This window comes from Galeopterus variegatus, unplaced genomic scaffold (assembly GCF_000696425.1).
Source record: "Galeopterus variegatus unplaced genomic scaffold, G_variegatus-3.0.2 Scaffold78, whole genome shotgun sequence".
Classification (NCBI taxonomy): domain Eukaryota; kingdom Metazoa; phylum Chordata; class Mammalia; order Dermoptera; family Cynocephalidae; genus Galeopterus; species Galeopterus variegatus.
This window is the reverse complement of record NW_007726189.1, coordinates 130,989-149,408: the sequence shown is the minus strand read 5'-3', so window position 1 is coordinate 149,408 and position 18,420 is coordinate 130,989. Positions and strand designations below refer to the sequence as shown.

General features: G+C 37.5%; 1 protein-coding gene across 1 annotated transcript in view; it reads left to right on the top strand.

The window, feature by feature from the left end:
- Nucleotides 1–15,290, top strand: part of GDAP1 (ganglioside induced differentiation associated protein 1) — a 16,803-nt gene extending 1,513 nt beyond the window's left edge. The window contains exons 3-6 of the mRNA XM_008578842.1: nucleotides 9,646–9,819; nucleotides 11,046–11,140; nucleotides 12,045–12,159; nucleotides 13,179–15,290. Coding sequence (XP_008577064.1) covers nucleotides 9,646–9,819; nucleotides 11,046–11,140; nucleotides 12,045–12,159; nucleotides 13,179–13,561 — 767 coding nt within the window. The 3' untranslated portion in view covers nucleotides 13,562–15,290. The remainder of the gene's footprint in view (nucleotides 1–9,645; nucleotides 9,820–11,045; nucleotides 11,141–12,044; nucleotides 12,160–13,178) is intronic.
- The last annotated feature ends 3,130 nt before the right edge of the window (nucleotides 15,291–18,420 follow it).

Below are 18,420 nucleotides of genomic sequence, written 5' to 3'. Positions count from 1 at the left end.
CCCCCCGCTTCCCACCTCTCTCCCCTTCTCTTCTTCCCTCCCTCTTTCCCTTTCTGGTTTCCTAATGGTGGTTTTAGCGATTAAAAGCTTTTTCCATTTCCATAAGCACACAAACATAAAATAGGCCAAAACATAAATTTTGTATAAGCCCCTATAACTCCATTTAAAAGAATTTGGTGTAAAGTACAAACGTAAATGTTGAAACTTACCTTTTAAATTCGCTTGCAAAAAGGCTTGCAGGTGTGTGATTTGTGGTGTAATTTGTTAGCCTGAAAATCAAATTTGTACTATTGATTCTAAATGTACACTATGAAAATCAATTTCATCTAATCTACCAAATAGTTCCATTGAAAAAGCAAGAGGAAAAAAAAAAAAAAAAAGGAATAAATCTTAGATAAGGGAAAGTAGAACGTTAATATATTTAGAGTTCTTTGCCCCAGTTACTTCTGTATAATTTGAATTTTATATCTTTCATAAAGAATTGTAAGGCTCAAATTTGTATAGTGCTTTTAAGTAATAATCACTTATTGACAGCTTGTTATGTGTCAGGCATTTTATATTTCTATTTAATTTTTATTCTATTCAGTCTTCAAAATAACCCATCTCAGGCATGGTAGACTGGTTATTCCCATTTTTTACATGAGAAAAGAGAAACAGAGGGTTGCCCAAGGTAATATGGGATGTTATGGCAGAGTGGTCTCCGAAACCTTTGTACTACACTGCCTTCCATACTCTTTGCTACTAACACATCATCTCGTTTGTTCCTAATGACAACTCTTTGAGGTGTACTATGGCTTCGATGATTTGCTCAAGATTTTACAGCTGATCACTGGCAGAGCTGAGAGTAGAACACGTGGCTCCTAGGTTTCAGCTGAGTTCTCTTCTAAAAAGAAGCTCCGTGAGATCCAGTGAACTTTCATCTACCGCCAGTTATGTTGACGCTAATTGGGTAGGATGAAACCAGAATATAACCCTAAATTATAGGAAACTGAGAAAGGAAATTACTAGGCCAAAAAAAAGTCTGAGCTACTTAGAAGGAAAATGGATATGTGACATAAATGGGGAGTGGGGTGGGAGGACCCAGGGAATTAGATTAGTAAAGGGTATCCCTTTGTTTTTTTCTTTTGGGCTACCCCTATTCTTAATCTAAGTGTTAGTTCCCTAGGATTCTGATTGGAGGTTTTAATTAAAGTTGGCTTTGGTCTAAACCAAAGGGTTTAACGAACTACTTTCTCTTCACATTTCTTGCCATCCCTTATATATGCTGGGAACTGTATTGAAAATGGCGACTAATTGATTTAAGACAATTTTTATCAACCATGAGCTTTTTGGAAATGGATAAGTCTGTTAGTAGTAATAATTTGTAATTTTGGGGAGAAGTGATTATAATAATGTGAAAATAAAATAATTGTCTAAGAATTCTATTTTAAATAATCAAAAACTTGAAAAATAAGTGGAAAATCATATTTAAATCTTCTGGTAGCATTGCTGGAACTGCTACTGCTATCATCATTTCCCTTCTCTTCCACCTCATCCTTCTCTCTTTCTTACATTGTTTTTTCTCTAAGAAATTTAGTGGTATAAAATATGGTACTCTGCAACATAGTAATGTTACTGATTATTAGGTTTCTGAAAATTTTCCTTAGGTTTTCACTTTTGCTTTTACTATATATAGTAATAAAACTGAAATACATTCTGAGTCCTGCTAAGTTATATTTAAATAACTGAACAAGGGAAGTACTAAGTTGTTCTTCTGATTACTGTTCTTTGAATTAGAGGAGAAGGCACTGTGGGCTAAATGATAGGATAGAAATATGGAAACTAGACTTTAATTCTGGTTGTGCTATTATAATGTGTAAGTAATCAAGAGTCCTAGCTTTCAGTTTGCTGCCACTAATTTGTTATTTTTGGTGACTTAATTTCTGTTTGCTTTGGAACACACTTGGATTAGGTGATGTAGTTTTATCAGTTGCAGACATAAAACAAGTCCAATCAACTCTTGTTTCACTCTTCTCGCTTTCCAGGAGAGTAGTCATTCAATTGGAAAAGATTTTTAAAAGATTAAGATTAAGGGTCTTAAAACTTATGGTAGATAGGAAGACAGTAAGAGAATAATAATTATGTAAATCAAGGCTAGTCCAGTCTACAGGTCAAGATGTTTATTTCAGAATATTGAAATTAAAAAAACAACCTAAGTTTTATCACAATTTTAATTAAGATACTTCATTTTTATCTTTAAGAACTCATGGAGAATAGGAAAAGAACCAGACAAGAGACAGACAAATGTTATCCCAACTGTCAAAGAGGGGGAATTCTACTAATGCTTGCTACTTACCATGTGTCCCATCCACCAGCAACACTGGCATCACCTGGGAGCTTGTCAGAAACACAGAATCTTCACCCTAACTACACAGCTAGTGAATTAGAATCTTCATTTTAACAGCCGCCCCAGATGATTCATTGTACATTAAAGATTGAGAATACTGCTATAAATTATTGTGTTCAAGCTTTAATCACTGCTGCAAATTACTCCCTTTAAATTTGGTAGAATTCTGGAATAGATTGTCAACACTTTTTAAAAATATGTACTTTAAAGTCTTGAATATAAGTAAGAGAAACCAGCTTAAGTTTTACACTGCTGGAGAATATCACTTACACTTTAAGAAATGTGTCTATTATGTGCCAGAAATGGTTCTAGATATAGTGTATTTTGATGTAAGTAGAGCATTTGAGATTACTTCATATGATACCCTTGTAAAATAAGGGAGCAAATATGGCTAGATGATAGTAATGCACATTAGCAGAGGAACAAACTACCATATTGAAGAATATTTATTTCCAGATTTCTTATCCCAGGTTGCCCCTCCAACTAGAGACTCTCATTTTAGTTATAATAATTTTTATCATCCTTTTAAAAAAAATTTGAATTACTTGTAGAGAACTGTAAGCATCATGAAATCAGAGACAGTCTGTCTTGTTAAAAACTACCCTCAATGCCTAATATAGTGAATGTTCCTTAATAGGTGCTTACTAAATACTTTTGAATAATTAAAATGAATGAATTCTTAAAATGCATGCCAGCCTGGATCTCTAGTGGTATCCTTGCAGGATGCTATTCTTTGACTTGAGCCTAATGGTTGTATAAATGACCTGAATAAAGACATAGAAGAACTACTGTTATATTTATGAATGACAGAAAAGCTGGGTCAGTTAAAATGATGACTGGCTTATGAAATGTTTCTCATGGAACAAGAATAAAAAGGGAAATTAAGATAAAGTTTAACAAGGCTAAATGTAAAAAAAAAATGTGAATTTTGTTTTTAAAAATCAGGTGCATTAAGGAAGGATGGGGTCCTTGTTGATAATAAGTTGCCAATAATAAAAGGCTAGTGTGACTTGAGGTTGTTTTAGAAGTAGAGGTTTTATCTAGAATGGGGTGAATTATAACTCTTCATTCTGACTGGTCCGAATGTTCGGCATTTTGTCCAGTTATGGAAGAAACTTTGAAGAAACTTGGCAAGTTAGAATGGTAATAAGCTGATGGATTTCATGAGGTGTATAGTTGCCCATGGATATGGTAGGAGACTTTAAGTGTAGCCAGTCATCTAAAGAACAGAATGGAGTGAGCTGGTATACTAAAAATGATGGCTTGCTGACCTAGAGGCATTTCTTAAACTTTTTGTGTATCAGTACTTACATCCTTGTGCTTTTGGGATAATCCCTTAAATAATTGGTAGTTTGGGGGAAGAAATTTGATAGCCAAGGCAATAATTTTTAAGTTTTACCCTGAAATACTGAGTATCTAAGTTGGATAATGGCTATGCTGATATTTTTTTTGCAAGCAGTCACATGAGGAATGGTGTAGACGTAAATGATATTACTGAGGGAGAAATGTGGGTCAAAGGAGGAACTTAGAAGTATTCAGTTATGGCTGCTCAACTAAGGCTGACATATGTATACACTTAACATATGTATATGCTATTATTACAGTTCAGGTTCACAGACTATTTTCTATGTACATGATATCTTTTTCAATTTGGGCCTGTAGTGAAGAATAGTTACATTAAAGCAAGCAATTGATTAAGCTAGATGAGGTATGATAGTAAGTAAACTAGGCAAACACGAACAGTGGATGTGATGGGTGAATATACACACTAATACAGATTTTAAAATCTGGCTATTTCTTATACTATTTATAACCTCTGTCAAAATTTAATTTGGCTACTAGATAATCAAAAATATGGGTATGAAATAACTATAAAATACTAGAACATATGCTATTTATTACTGCCGCATAACTCAGTGGTAACCCAGAATCAAGGATGTCATATGGTGAATATTAAATTTTGGTAATTTAATATATAACAGTACTCTGAAAATTATGTCCCATGTCATATGTCTACATATATTATTTGAAGCATTTTTAGGAAACAGAATTTGATTTGGAAATAAACTATTCTGGTATGATATTGAAATCACATACAAGTCTGATTAGAAAATATAAATTTATTTTATAAATACAATTTTATTTATGTATATCGAAATTCAAGTATGACATTTTAAAAAGAACATTAGTTCTGAAGTCACCATTAACATTAAAGATATAGTTATTTAAGGAATTGCCAATTATTGTTATTGCTCATAGAATAATTTTTATGTCTATCATTAAAAGGCTCTCATATATAGTTGAATAACTTTATACGTCTTTTAGCATATCTCCTGAAATTGCATATCTACTGAGAGTAGCATAAAGCGTGGAGAAAATATGGTAAAGAAAAGAAAATGAATCTTTAATAATTGTGTCAATAAAAGTTGCTTTAAAAAGTAACTTGCTTTTTTCTCTCTTGTATAATTGTAGCAAACAGGTGGGAGTATTAAGATGTAGATAGAGGTTCTAGCTGTACATGACGTGTATCCAACAATTGGAACAAACTGTCTGATAAAGGAGTTTTTCCCTCCTTATTATAAATATTTCTGTTAAAAGTCTTAAATGTAATACCAATTAAAAGTAGTTAAACATTTAATATATAATAAAGTTTATTGAAAATAATGCTACAAGTTTGTTTCTGTCTCAGAAAATCCTGGATGCATATAGTGAACTTATGTAATTTGACACCATGCATTTTTTCCTCACCTGCATTTAGATTTGATCTTTCTAGTATCAAAGTGATGACAGCCTTGAATCGCAGTCAATTTGTCACCATACTTTTTGCTTCAGGTCACAGCTTGTTTACTATTATTATTATTATTATGTATTTTAATAGCCTGGTGTATTAGTCAGTTTTCTTTTACTTAGAATACCTGAAAGTAGGTAATTTATAAAAAATGAAATTTATTTCTTACAGTTTTGGAGGCTGGGAAGTCCGCGGTCCAGGAGGGTACATCTGGTGAGGGGCTTCTCTTTGGTGGTGACTCTCCATGGCAATGTATGGTGTCACATGGTGAGAATGGACTGAGCAAGAGAACCAACCTTCTTACTTGCTCTTCTTTTGAAGCCATCAGAACCATGCGGGTTACCATGAATGGATCAATCCATTCAGAAGGACACAGTCCTTGCAATCTAATCACATCTTAGAAGCCCCACCTTTCAAATAAAAAAATTGGACTTCCCACCCTCTTAACACTGTTACCATGGGGGTCAAGTTTCTAATACATGAACTTTCAGGAGACACATTTAACCCATAGCACCTGGTGTTTGATTAGTTGAAAGGTACAATATTCAGCTATGTTATACATATTATCTTATTTATTGATGCCATCACTATGCAATCTCACTAAACAGCAAAAGGATAGAGTTAGAAATGAAGTCTAGTCTGTTTTCTTTGAGCTAATAAGGAAGACCTGAAACTTATTCAAATAGAGGTAGGGGGAGTCTTTCTTGAAAACAATGCATACTAATGTTTCCTTTATCTGTCTTCACTAGGGATTGTAGGAAACCAGAGCAGTGAATTTAGTCAAATAATGGAAGCTTATGCCTTTAAGCTCCTAAATTTCTTTTTAGTTTTTGCTCTTCGAGAAACCAAATGTAATTTTTTTTTTTAAGATGGCTCAGAACCATTGTTATTCTGCTCAGCAATACAGACACTTGAGCATGTGCAGAGCCATTTGTCCTCATTAAATGGCTGCAGGATACTTTTCTTTCTGTTTTTTTTCCTTCTTTGCTTTTTACTTTTTTTTATGTTATCACATCTTTTACTTGATGTCTACCTGCCTGTTTCTAATTTGCTGTCTAAACTTGTGTGTTTCAGAAGACCTACCTTGTCCCCTGCACAGTTCTAGGAAGTCAGGTCTTGTGCCAACTTATATATTCTTCCAGCTTAGTCCCCAAGCTTGGTTCCAAGTATTGCAACCTCACTTCCCAGTGCTGGGATCTCTTTTTGTCGTCTGCTTCTTAAAACTTCCCCAATCCCCTGCTCTGCCCCTGTATGCGTTATACTGCTTTCCCACTCCTGATGGAGGTAGATACCAAGAAAAGATTCTATTTTTTTTTTTTTCCTTTTTTTTGTCTTTTTTCGTGTCCGGCAACGGGATCGCAACCCTCCGTGTCGCACCCGCACCTCGCTCAGCCAGTGAGCGGGAACCGGTCTGTATGTGGGATCCGAACCCTTGGCGGGAGCGCCATGGCGCTCCCACGCAGTGCACTGTAGCAGTGTGCCACCGGGCCGGCCCCAAAGATTCTATTTTTTGGTGTAATAACAAAGATGTTCTATGGAAGGATTGGAAAATAAAATAGAATGGGATAAAGAGACGATCTCCCATAGAATTCAAAGGAAATTCCCAGTTGTCTTTTGAAAAACTGTTTCTAGAGGCAGCGGGCAGCGTTGTGCTCAGGTGTGCTGAGAGGATGGCAATACACAGTGCCCGTGTGATGCCAGGCAGGGCATCCTTGAAGCATGCAAGGAGAGAAAGTGAGACGAGAAGAGAAACTGGGTTCAGTGGATCTTTTATGCTCTAACAAAGTGCTTCAGGAAATTGATAGTAATGGCACTCTGAGTAGAAGAATGTTATTTCCATGGGCTTAAACATTTGTCCTCCTTTGAAGAATTCAGGCTTGACCAGATGGAACTTCCCCAGAAAGCAATTTGACTTTTTTTTTCCTGCTCTCAATCACTTTTCCAGGAAGGAAGTGGTAAGCTCTTCTGGAGAAAAGCTCCAGGGCCTGGCACCAGAAAGCAGCCAGAGCCAGTAGCCATAAATTTGACTATTTGAGAAGCATTTGAAAATGTTGTACCATTTATGGTTATTAAAATCTGAGGTTTTTGGACTCCTAACGCAGTCTTAAGCTTTTTGGTTTCAGGATCCCTTTGTCTTAAAAATTATTAAGGACACTCAAAAGCTTTTGTTTATGGGGGTTATATCTATTAGTATTTACCATTTAGAAATTACAGCTGAGAAAACTTTAAAACACTAGAGTACATAAGCCCACATCCCATTAACTGTCAGAGTGATAGAATCACCGTGTTTTGTGTAGCTTCTGGAAAACTCTGCAGTACACTCGAGAGAGAATGAGTGAAAAAGCAATTAACATCCTAGTATTTGCTATAAAAATGGCTTTCATTTTGTTTAAGCCCCTGAAAGTGTCTTGGAGAAGCCCAGGGATTCTGATTTTGAGAACTGTTGCCCTTTGGGGGTCTATAAATAGCATTTATGAGATTTGAGATCTCATAAATGGATGGGGAAAAATTGTATCTTCATTTTCACTAATTTTAAGCAGAAATCTATCATTTCCTTTCATTACCAAAGTAGGCATAATCCATAGCAATATCAGGAGTGACTGTGACTTTGTTACCAATAGAAATCACAGATATGTTCATAGCATATTGTTATTGCAGATATCTTAATACTTTGAAGTGTTGGTAGTTATTAGATCTCCTGCTAGATCTTGTTAATGTGTTAATAAAGAGGCATGCATATTAGTATTTTATAACTTAAAATTATTTTGATAACTATATTTTAATATAATCAATTTTCAAAGAGGTCAGTAACACATGAAAGGTCAAGAACTCCTTAGCATTTCAAGGCTTCCAGTCTACTGTCTTTATGGAAATGTCTACTACACGTTGGTTTGGGTCCAGGTGATAGCTAACTGATCTCTGGTGTTTAGAGGCTGGCTGCCCCATAGGTGTCTTACCCGTCTCCTCCACACGGGGTCGGCAATGAAGTGTGTTCTAGTTGAGTAAATTCTCTGGTGAGGAGCAGTAGGTAGCTGATGCTTTATTCTTGGTTATCCTAATACAGTCTTCAGAATTGGACTCTCCAGCAGGGAATTAGACATTTGCCTGCTGGTTTGAGGAGTAATCTATCGTCCTTCTTATTAAAGATCAGAAATAGCCTGCTGGCTTACAAAGCTTGTTCTGCTTGGTCTGGCAGTACGAGATCTTGCCTGAAATGCTCTGTTGATGGCAACCAACTCTGAATTGCCAACATTTATGAATGAGTGTGGGATGCTCAAAAGGATTCTAAATTAAATAACCCAACCTAAGAAATAAATGAACAAAGAAAGTTGAGGCTGTTCTTTTCACTAGTTGGAATGAACTAGGTGGCATTTTCAGGGGCAGTTTGAGAGCCAGAGGTGAGAAGTGATTCTGAAGAGCCATGGCTCTGACCTTTGGGCCACATCCTTCACTTTTATTCTTTTTGGATAGTCTCTGAGATGTAAACCTTTGAAGAGGTTATTATGGTGTAGTAAAACAGAGCATTACATTAGGAATCAGATGACTTTAGTTCTTGTTCTGCCTCTAATTAGCTGTGGGATCTTGGGAGAACTTCTCAGCCTTTGTATCTTAGTGTTCTTATTACATACTACTGCAGAGATTCTCTAGCTCAAGTTGATTATAATTATCGATTATAATTTATTGAACACCTACTATGTGTCAAATATTATATTAGGCACTGGTGGTTTAACAGAGGATAGTACATGTCCCTACCCTCAAGGAGTCTACAGTCTAGATTTTAACCACCAAATGAGGATTTATGTAGAATCCACTTTTCAGAGATAAATTGTTAGAGATTCCTGGAGAAAGTGCAACTGTGGTATTTGAGCAAAGGCCTTTCCTATTCTATACAGATTGTTATTTCACATTCACATAGTATCAGTAGGTTCACTCTTGGTGTTAGTTGGCACCTAGAAAAGAGTGGTTTCTGATTGTCTTTACATAATGAGTCTTCATTCACTTAACCAACCTTTGTTGAGGGCCTACAATGTGTAAGGAACTATGCTAGACCCGTATCATAGGTTCCTTGCCCTGAACATGTTCATGGGGCAAAAAGATAGACAAACAATTGATTCTAGGGTGATAAGGGCTATAACAGGGTATTGACAGTATGTTACAGACGTGTAGAGGAAGGCATGCCTTAGCCAGCCAGATGTTGGCAGGAGGAGGAGGTCAGGGAATGCTCTCTGGAGGAAGTGGCATAAATAATTAGACCTTGAAGGTTGAGTTGCAGCTTGCAAGGTGGAGATCTGGTCTGGTGCATCAGGCCATTTCAGATTTTGAATGTCTGGGTTGAGGAGACATCATCTTTTAAGTGTACTGATATGATATTGAAAATAATGAGGGGATTAGGGTTTTTGTTTTTGCATGTAACATCTCATTTGTTACTTTTTCTTCAATGTTTGTGTACGTGTTTGTGTGTCTATTTTAGAAAGAACACCCAGGTTAATGCCTGATAAAGAAAGCATGTATTACCCGCGGGTACAACATTATAGAGAGCTGCTTGACTCCTTGCCAATGGATGCCTATACACACGGCTGCATTTTACATCCTGAGCTAACTGTGGACTCCATGATCCCAGCTTATGCAACCACAAGGATTCGCAGTATGTAGAAATCTTAGAGGCCTGGAATTCTGTCTGAAGTTTCTTTTAATTCATTTTTGAGACCTTGCCCACCTCATGGTCATTGAAAGAAGCTTCACTGGGAATAGGGTTGTTGACTTTGCTTTATGGATGTGTGTATTATGGATAGATCCATGAACTGGTCAGATTAATCTGTGCTTCAGCTGTTCAGCTGGACATTTATTGTCTATAGGACCTGATTTGTCAGCTCTTGGCTTTGAGGGCCAAGCTTGGATAAAAATAGGAAGAGTGACATATGGAAAAGTAAAGAACATAACATGTTCTCATGAACAGATGAACCAGGGACCAGAAGAGCTTGGATCTGCCTGGATTATGGGCAACAGAGTCCACATTCCTAGTCCTTCATTGTCATTTCATTATGTGAGGGAGCTTGACAAGAGGGTGTCTAGGCATACCTACCTCTACCTTCCATTCAGTGATTGGGACTGATTGAGATTGATTGAGATTATCCAGCTTTCTCCCTTCTTTGTGTCATGAGGATAGAGTAGGGTCAGTGCATGTGATGAGGAGCAGAAGGAGTGTGCTCTGCAGCACAGGGGATTGGGGACAGGAAGGTGAGGGAAAGTGGCAGGGGTCAGACTCCGGGAGCACTCACGCCTAGGTCTTCTAGACCCAGAAACCAGATTTCCCCCATTATATCATACCTCACCATTGTCATTCTCCTACTCATGTGATTTTTATTTTTTCGACACCCCTCCTGTTCCTTCTCCCCCTCCCTCCCTCCCCTCCTTTCCTTTTTTCTCTTCTCCCCAACCCCATCATCCTGCTTCTCTCCTTCCTCTTCTTCCTCCTCGTTCTCTTCCTAAGTCCTCATTATATGATTTGAAGCAAGTATTCTAACTATAATTCTACCACCTATAGTTAATCTTTTATAAAAATAAGGCATTTCCTTCTTAGGGAAGATTATAATAGAAAACTGGAAAGGTTAGAATAGTTTCCCTGCACTGAGCACTCTGATGTTCTGGGCCTTGCTCTGAGTGCTTTCCATGGAACTTCTCAATTAGTCCTAACCCTGGGTGGCAGATACTCTTATAGTTCCATTTTTAAAGTGGGGAAACTGAGGCACAGGCAGGGAAAGTCCGATGAGCCCCAGAGCTCATGCTCTTACCATTGAGTTTCCCTGCTTTTTTTTTCTGGTATAGAAGTGAGAAAATAATTTTCCGTTTCAAAAATGTTTTTATTATCAGGCCAAATAGGTAACACGGAGTCTGAACTGAAGAAACTTGCTGAAGAAAACCCAGATTTACAAGAGGCATACATCGCAAAACAGAAGCGACTGAAAGTGAGTGAACCAGACTGTCCTCAGTGGACACCCACTGCTTGTATTAAATGTTCTTCTTATAAAGTACCACTATTTCTAAAACACCTTCTATTAAATATCACAGTTCATCAGTATACACATTACCTTTGGCTTCTGTTCTGTTTTAGAAAGAATGTTCTTTATTAGATTTGATATTCAAACCTAATGACAATTGCTTAAAAAGCAGATACTGAGCATACTGGTTGCCAAGGCAAGTTCATAAAATATTCTAGGAATCTGTCATTTCGAGCATTCCACCACTTTAAGGCCTAGCTAGACCCGTGTCCCTCCATGGGTTGCACTGACATGCTCTGCCCCCTAAGGAGCTCAGTTATTGTCAGCCTTTTTCTTTCTGTTGATTGTTTCCCTGTGGCCCAGCAACACATGTAAGCTTCTCCCATTTTAAAACAAGGCAAACAGCAACCTCAACCCTCCCTCAGCTTCCCATCTTCCTTCATCCTATCTTAGCCAAATGAGCTGCTAACAAATTACGTGACACACAGCACAGTCACCTTCCTTACTCTCCACTCAGTCTTTAACTTGCTGCTTTCCTTGCCCCGGACTCTTCAGTTAGTCAAGGCTGCTGAAATTCACCTCTTGACTTGGGCACGAGAGGTGCCTCTTCCTGTTCCCACATTCTTTGCCCTCCCTGGTCACTGGGCCTCACAGGAGTGGCCAGTGAGTGGTGGGACTTCTGGGGCATTTCATGGTGAGGGTTTTTACCCTCAACTGTACTCTGAGGCTTTAACAAAGTTGTTCTAGTTCTTCCCATTGCCTAAAATAAACGGGCTCCCACTCAATAAGAGTTTATATCTACTCTGCTCTACATAGATTTTTTTTTTACAGTCATAAATAATTTATGTATTTTTTTGGGGGGGGTTGTTAGTCAAAGCTGCTTGATCATGACAATGTCAAATATTTGAAGAAAATTCTTGATGAGTTGGAGAAGGTCTTGGATCAGGTTGAAACTGAGTTGCAAAGAAGAAATGAAGAAACTCCAGGTAAGTTCTCATTTGTATGCTTTTCTGTTTCAACACCAGGAGTATTTATGGGAACATTGTTAGATCTCATGAAAAAATTCTGTAATCTGTTTATTATTATTATTATTATTTATGGGCAGTTTCAATGATGATACCAACAATGATACTGAACGCAGAAAAACCCAGGTGACTAATTGTAACTCCGTCTTCATCTGTGTGAAATATGACTGGGGACAGACTTTTCTGCACAATTCAATTTATGGTTGGAGATTCCTACTTAACCTGTTTTACTAATTTGTAATTATAGTACAAATTAGTTAATTTCAAGTTAGTTGGGTTGAATAGCCTGAGTAGTTGCTTGGAGGTTCTTTCTAGTTTTTTCCTTAGCCAGGGAGACAACTTCCAATCTAAAGTGAAATGCAAACTGGGACCAGTGTGGGTGTGTTTGTAGGCTGGCTGGTGAGTGTCCATGTATTGTACCTGTGGACTGACTGCAGAATTAAGCCATTGTCCAGGTGAATACTTGTGGGCCTTTTGCTGTATTCTGACAAAGGAGTTCAATATCATGTTACCTGAAACTTGCTTCACAATAGGGACTCTCATTTGCTTTAAATAAGTAACTAAGAGCAGCAGCCACTGAATGACATTTCAGTCCCAACTTCATGGATTTTTGTAAAGCACACCTGTTGTTTTCTTAACCAGAAGGATGTATGTGTCCTTTCCTCTGGCTTAGAGGCTCTCAACTCCTTTGAGTCCTTTACAAAATGATAGACAGGCTTTGAGTTCAAGTGGCTCCAATTTTGCCTAGGGACCTGGGTAGCTGACAGATGTCAAGCAAGTCCCCTTTAGCTTCGGATACATTTGCATGGACTTTCTTTTTTTTTTTAGCATGAAATTATTTGCTGAGAGTGATTGTCAAGAGAATGTAGCTGGGCCTTCATCTTTGCTGTGCTCACACTTGCCCTTAAGGCTGCGGGTACCAGTTGGTGTCATCTGTGCAGTGCTTGCTCTTAATTCTCCATGTCCTTATTTCTGATTAGAAGAAGGCCATCAGCCCTGGCTCTGCGGAGAGTCCTTCACCCTGGCAGACGTCTCGCTTGCTGTCACATTGCATCGACTGAAGTTCCTGGGCTTTGCGAGGAGAAACTGGGGAAATGGAAAGCGACCGAACTTGGAAACCTATTACGAGCGTGTCTTGAAGAGAAAAACATTTAACAAGGTTTTAGGACATGTCAACAATATATTAATCTCTGCAGTGCTGCCAACAGCATTCCGGGTGGCCAAGAAAAGGGCCCCAAAAGTTCTTGGCACCACCCTTGTGGTTGGTTTGCTTGCAGGAATGGGATATTTTGCTTTTATGCTTTTCAGAAAGAGACTTGGCAGCATGATGTTCGCACTTAGACCCAGACCAAATTATTTCTAGGCTTGTTGCTATCTGGTGGTGGCAACTCATCCAACCATTCAACTAGACCCTTGTTCACTCTTCCAGACCAAGTGAAGAATTATCCTGGGCAACTAGTAGAAAGCAGAATTTACTTTACTCTTTGAGCATTTTATGCAGGGAGAGGTTATTATGAATTTTTTTTTTTTGTGGGCTGGTAACAGATTACTTATTTGCAAACCTGAACTAATCCATCCTTAAAACATGTGCAAGGTCAAGATATATATATATATATATATATATATATAGATATAGATAGATAGATAGACACAGAGACTAGACCTTTAACTCAAAATGCTCAGTTCAAGTTCTGAATTATTCTGTGGGAGAAGGTTATTATGAAAAAACAGTAGTAATTGCCTGTGATTTCCCATAGCTCTTCATCTGAGACCATCTGGATGTGCTGAGTGTTGAGTAGTAGCAGTATTTTCCCCTGGAACTCGGAAGTCATCTTTATTACACAGCACAGAGGTTCAGATAGCAACAGGGAACAGCATTGTATCATCCTACCGCTGCTAGCTTCAGGCAGAAATAAAGGAAGCAAAGGGAAAAGGAAGAAGGAAAAATGGGAGAATGATGTCTGTATAGGGTGGAGGAGTAGCGTGTAACCTCCAGGTGCCTCCAGGATCACTCATGGCTGCCTGTCCCTTGGTAAATGTCACATTTAGCTACTTATGGCCACTGCCCACACATATACTCCTGTAACTGAGAACTCTTGGGGGGAGACGGATAGGGAGTGAGTTACTGAGGTTAGTGGGCTGGAGAGAACCCCGGGCTTTACATATTAGCACCTTGTTTGACCTCAGTGTTAATTTTAAATGCTTGTGAATCACACCCATTGATTTAATAAGATTAAGTGCTCATATGCTTGGGCATGAGATGCCTATGGAACACATCTGCCTAGCATTTATATGAAAGTTTTAAGTGATGTTACGGTGGATCCTTACCATTTCTCATGCTCCCCAATCCCATGGTGCCTGTGAGATGTCATTCCTGTGGACCATCGTGTCCAGTTACTGGGGGACTTGGCCTCTATGGCCCTCTTTGCACTTGAGTGGCATTTAGGTGAATGTCCCAGGTAATGACTAGCATGGCATGTAGCTGAGCAGTGGATATTTTGATGATCTGGGGATACCAAATGTGTTTATTCTTCATTTAGGAGGCTTGTGCATTAATACAAAAAGTGTTGTCCAGCACTTGAATGCATTTATGATCATCAATAAAGCCTTAAAAGTTGAGAAAGAGAAAGGTGTCTAGTCTTAGCCCTGGCAGTTAATTTAAGGAAGGTAAAATAAGTGGATAGTGATGCCCACCTGTATTTATTTACGTATGTCTAGGCATTTTGGTGGTACCTCAGTCCATCTGGAAGGGACAATGTCAGTGTGTTCCATAAACTGCAACATACTGCTTATGCTCAGGAAAAAATCTGTCATGGTTATGGGAGGGCAGTTTCTCTGGAGCTGGTCATAAAGGCATTGAGAGCAGTTTCAGTGTTGGTAGGTAGCACGTATGGAAACGAGGAGCTAAGATTCCAGTGAACAACAAAAGCTTGCTTGTAACATCTCAGATGGGTTGTGCAAAAGAGGCAGAGAATGTACTGTCTTTTTCATTGACAGGAAACAGTCATGCCTAGGAAACAATGACTTTCTTTTTTTTGTCCTTTTTGAGACCGGCCGCACTGCGCTCAGCCAGTGAGCGCTGTGAGCGCACCAGTCATCCCTATATAGGATCCAAACCCGCGGTGGGAGTGCTGCTGCGCTCCCAGCGCCGCACTCTCCCGAGTGCGCCATGGGCTCGGCCCAACAATGACTTTCTGATGATAAAACAATTCTGTAACCCCATTTCAATTCTATAATTCCATATCATGACACGGTCGTATTAGAAAATCTTGTTGAATTGGATATACCCTATTTACAAAAAGTTAACACCTCTAGAGTAAACTCAATCCAACAATTAATAATAGGCTGGCAGCTTTTATAATGTCTTAATTTTGCACACCAGTGCATCATCATATGGAGTATTTAAATCTGTTGCTGGGACATTCCAATCTATGTATGCATAGAAGAGCCATAAATTTATTATGTAGTTCATAGTGTTTCAGAAATTCTTTACGTCAGTCTGATAGAAAAAAGAACTGACACATGAAGAAATCAAAATTGGGTGTTTATAGAAATCTGTAAAGGATATTTATCTGTGAAAGGGTTGTTAATTAAGAATAAAGATTAGAAGCCTGGTGTTGGCTTTTCAGTTTGTATTATTACTGAATAAGAGAGAATACACTAGGAAGTGTTTATAATTTTCTTATACAATTTCATTGGAAAAACACTTGTTTCTATATTAAAGGTGATGTATAGTGGCAATTTCACTTGTTTCTTGGATACTCTTGAATTTATGCTTTTAAAGTGTTTGTTTAGGTATATAATGGCCACTAGATGTCGCTGTTCACCAGTAGTCTAAGAGTGAGTGTTCTTTAGTTTCAGCAAGCCTGAAATGTTTCAAGCAAAGTTAAACATTAATGATCTTCTGAATTGAGGACATCTTCATTGGATTATTCATCTGTAAAAAAGCTTGAAGTAAATTTAATATTGATTGCTAATGCTTTAGAAGGGATAACAGTACTACAGTATGTCAAGCTAGAATTGAACATAAACTATTAGCTAAGTAGGCACTTTTATGTGTTTTCTTTTTCATGATCATTGGTGATTGGCCAATGTGCTCCTCAATTTCCAAAATTTGTACAAATATCATAATTAGAAAAAATGCCTGAGGTACTAAAGTTGTGTTGGCTATTTATGCCTTAACACACATAAATACTATTTTATTGTTGTTGCAGTTATATGTCTTTTGAATCCATTTTTCTTAATCACAGATAGCTGTAAATTGCTTGCCCAAGTTTTAGTAATTATTGCTGTTGACACCAGAGTTGTAGACTTTTGGTGTTGCTGAATGTTATAGAGAGTTCAAGATACTACTCTGCCTGTAAGATCAATAAAAGTATTGGAAAATAAATACAAACCTTAAAACAGGTACTCATTTTGTAATCTTTTTGGGAAAACAGGTGCATTTATTTTTCATTTAAAATCAAAGCACCCTGTGGAATTAGAAGGGTAAAATAAGCATAAGATAGGTATTCAAGTTATTTAGTTATATGATGCCATATTTTTCTTATAACATAGAAATTACTGACTCATGATTCATTTAAATATACACAATTTTGATTAAAATGAGTGGCAGCCTAAAGAATAACATTGATCCTGGTCATTAAAGTAGCTCTTTTGTAGCCAGCCATGTAACAGGTGAGACCGTGAAAATGATAAACACTAAGAGAATATTTACCTTTGCAAAATAGTTTTGTTACATGCTTACTGGGTTTCAAATATTACTCTTCTTATGATATGTATATTGCTGACAGAGCTAATTCTCTTTTTTTTCCTTTTGAATACGAATTATGAATATCCAAATTACCATCTGCATTTCTAGCCTTGGTAAGCTTAGCTGTTCTTGTAATCATCAAATTAGAAGTTGAGTACTATTTTTGTTTTATACTGAAGAAAGCAAATTAAGTGGAAGTCTAATTGACCTTATCTTCCCCAAGTTTGTCAACAAAAGGCAGCAATACTGAGTAATCATGGAAAGTCAAGTGAATATATAGCTCTGTAGTCTGCTCAGAAAAGAAAAAAGCATCATAATAAAGACATAAAAGTCAAATTAATGCAAAAGTAAATCAGCATTTAGACATTATCTTCATATTGTTTATGCCAAATATTGGCCCATTTATTTTATTTCTACTTACTTGCATCAGAATGTCTTGATTTTCTAATACTCCAGACAGTGTTTTACTACGGTAGTAGATTCCAAATCAAGTGAGGATGTGTACTTTCTGTGTGAGGGTAATAATTTTGTTTTAGTTATGTGTCCCATGAAGTGGAGAGGGAAAGAGAGAACTCACATCATGGATTAGAAAGGCAGTGCACTGATGAAAGGAATATCTTTTATTGCTTACATCTCAGTTGACACCTGGATTTTTGTCTTGTGGGGGGGTAGTATTGAAGTGTATCTGAGAAGGCAGTGGGGTAAAGCAGGCTATGAGGTATAAGACAACCAGGCCATGTAGAGCTTGAGACAAACATACCTATGATGGGCCTTGATGTTCTGTTTGATTCAAGTAGGGTGGTATATCTCATCCACAGTTCCTTGTCATAAAACTCCTTTAGGAAAGTTAAGTTTCTTGTCTTCAGCTTTTACTTATTACCTATACATTGGTTCCTTGATTACAATGTGTTGTTATTAAACTCCCTTAGTAGGAGAAGCCAATAGTAGGGCAAAAATATAAAGATATTAGTGAAATATAATGAAAAGGGTCAGGTTTCCATGCCAACAGCAATATTCACATCCATATGTATAAGTTAATTAGTAATCAAGTAATTTTTCAGGCATATAGCCAGCATGTGTAAGTATACATTTTTGTATCATATTAAACTATGTTTTGGATTTAAGAATCTCATAGCATTATCAATACACATCAAAACAGAAATAATGACGTGTTTAGAGATTCCACATTTACTAAGTTCAGTGCTCAAAAAAAAAAAAAGGTTTACACTAAGAAAATTATATGAACTGAAAGTTATTAGCACTAAAAGCAGAAGGGGCTACATTGTAAAAATGGCCACAAATTCTTCTCATTGCTCCACTCATTCCCTTGGAATGTGATGTTACAAATCCTCCCATCAAGAAATAGCAAGACTACATGAGATTTACCAGAGAGCAACTTACTAGCGACATTATTACATATCAAGTAATGCTGAAAGTCATTGGAGGTCCATTCCAGGCAGAGTGGAAGG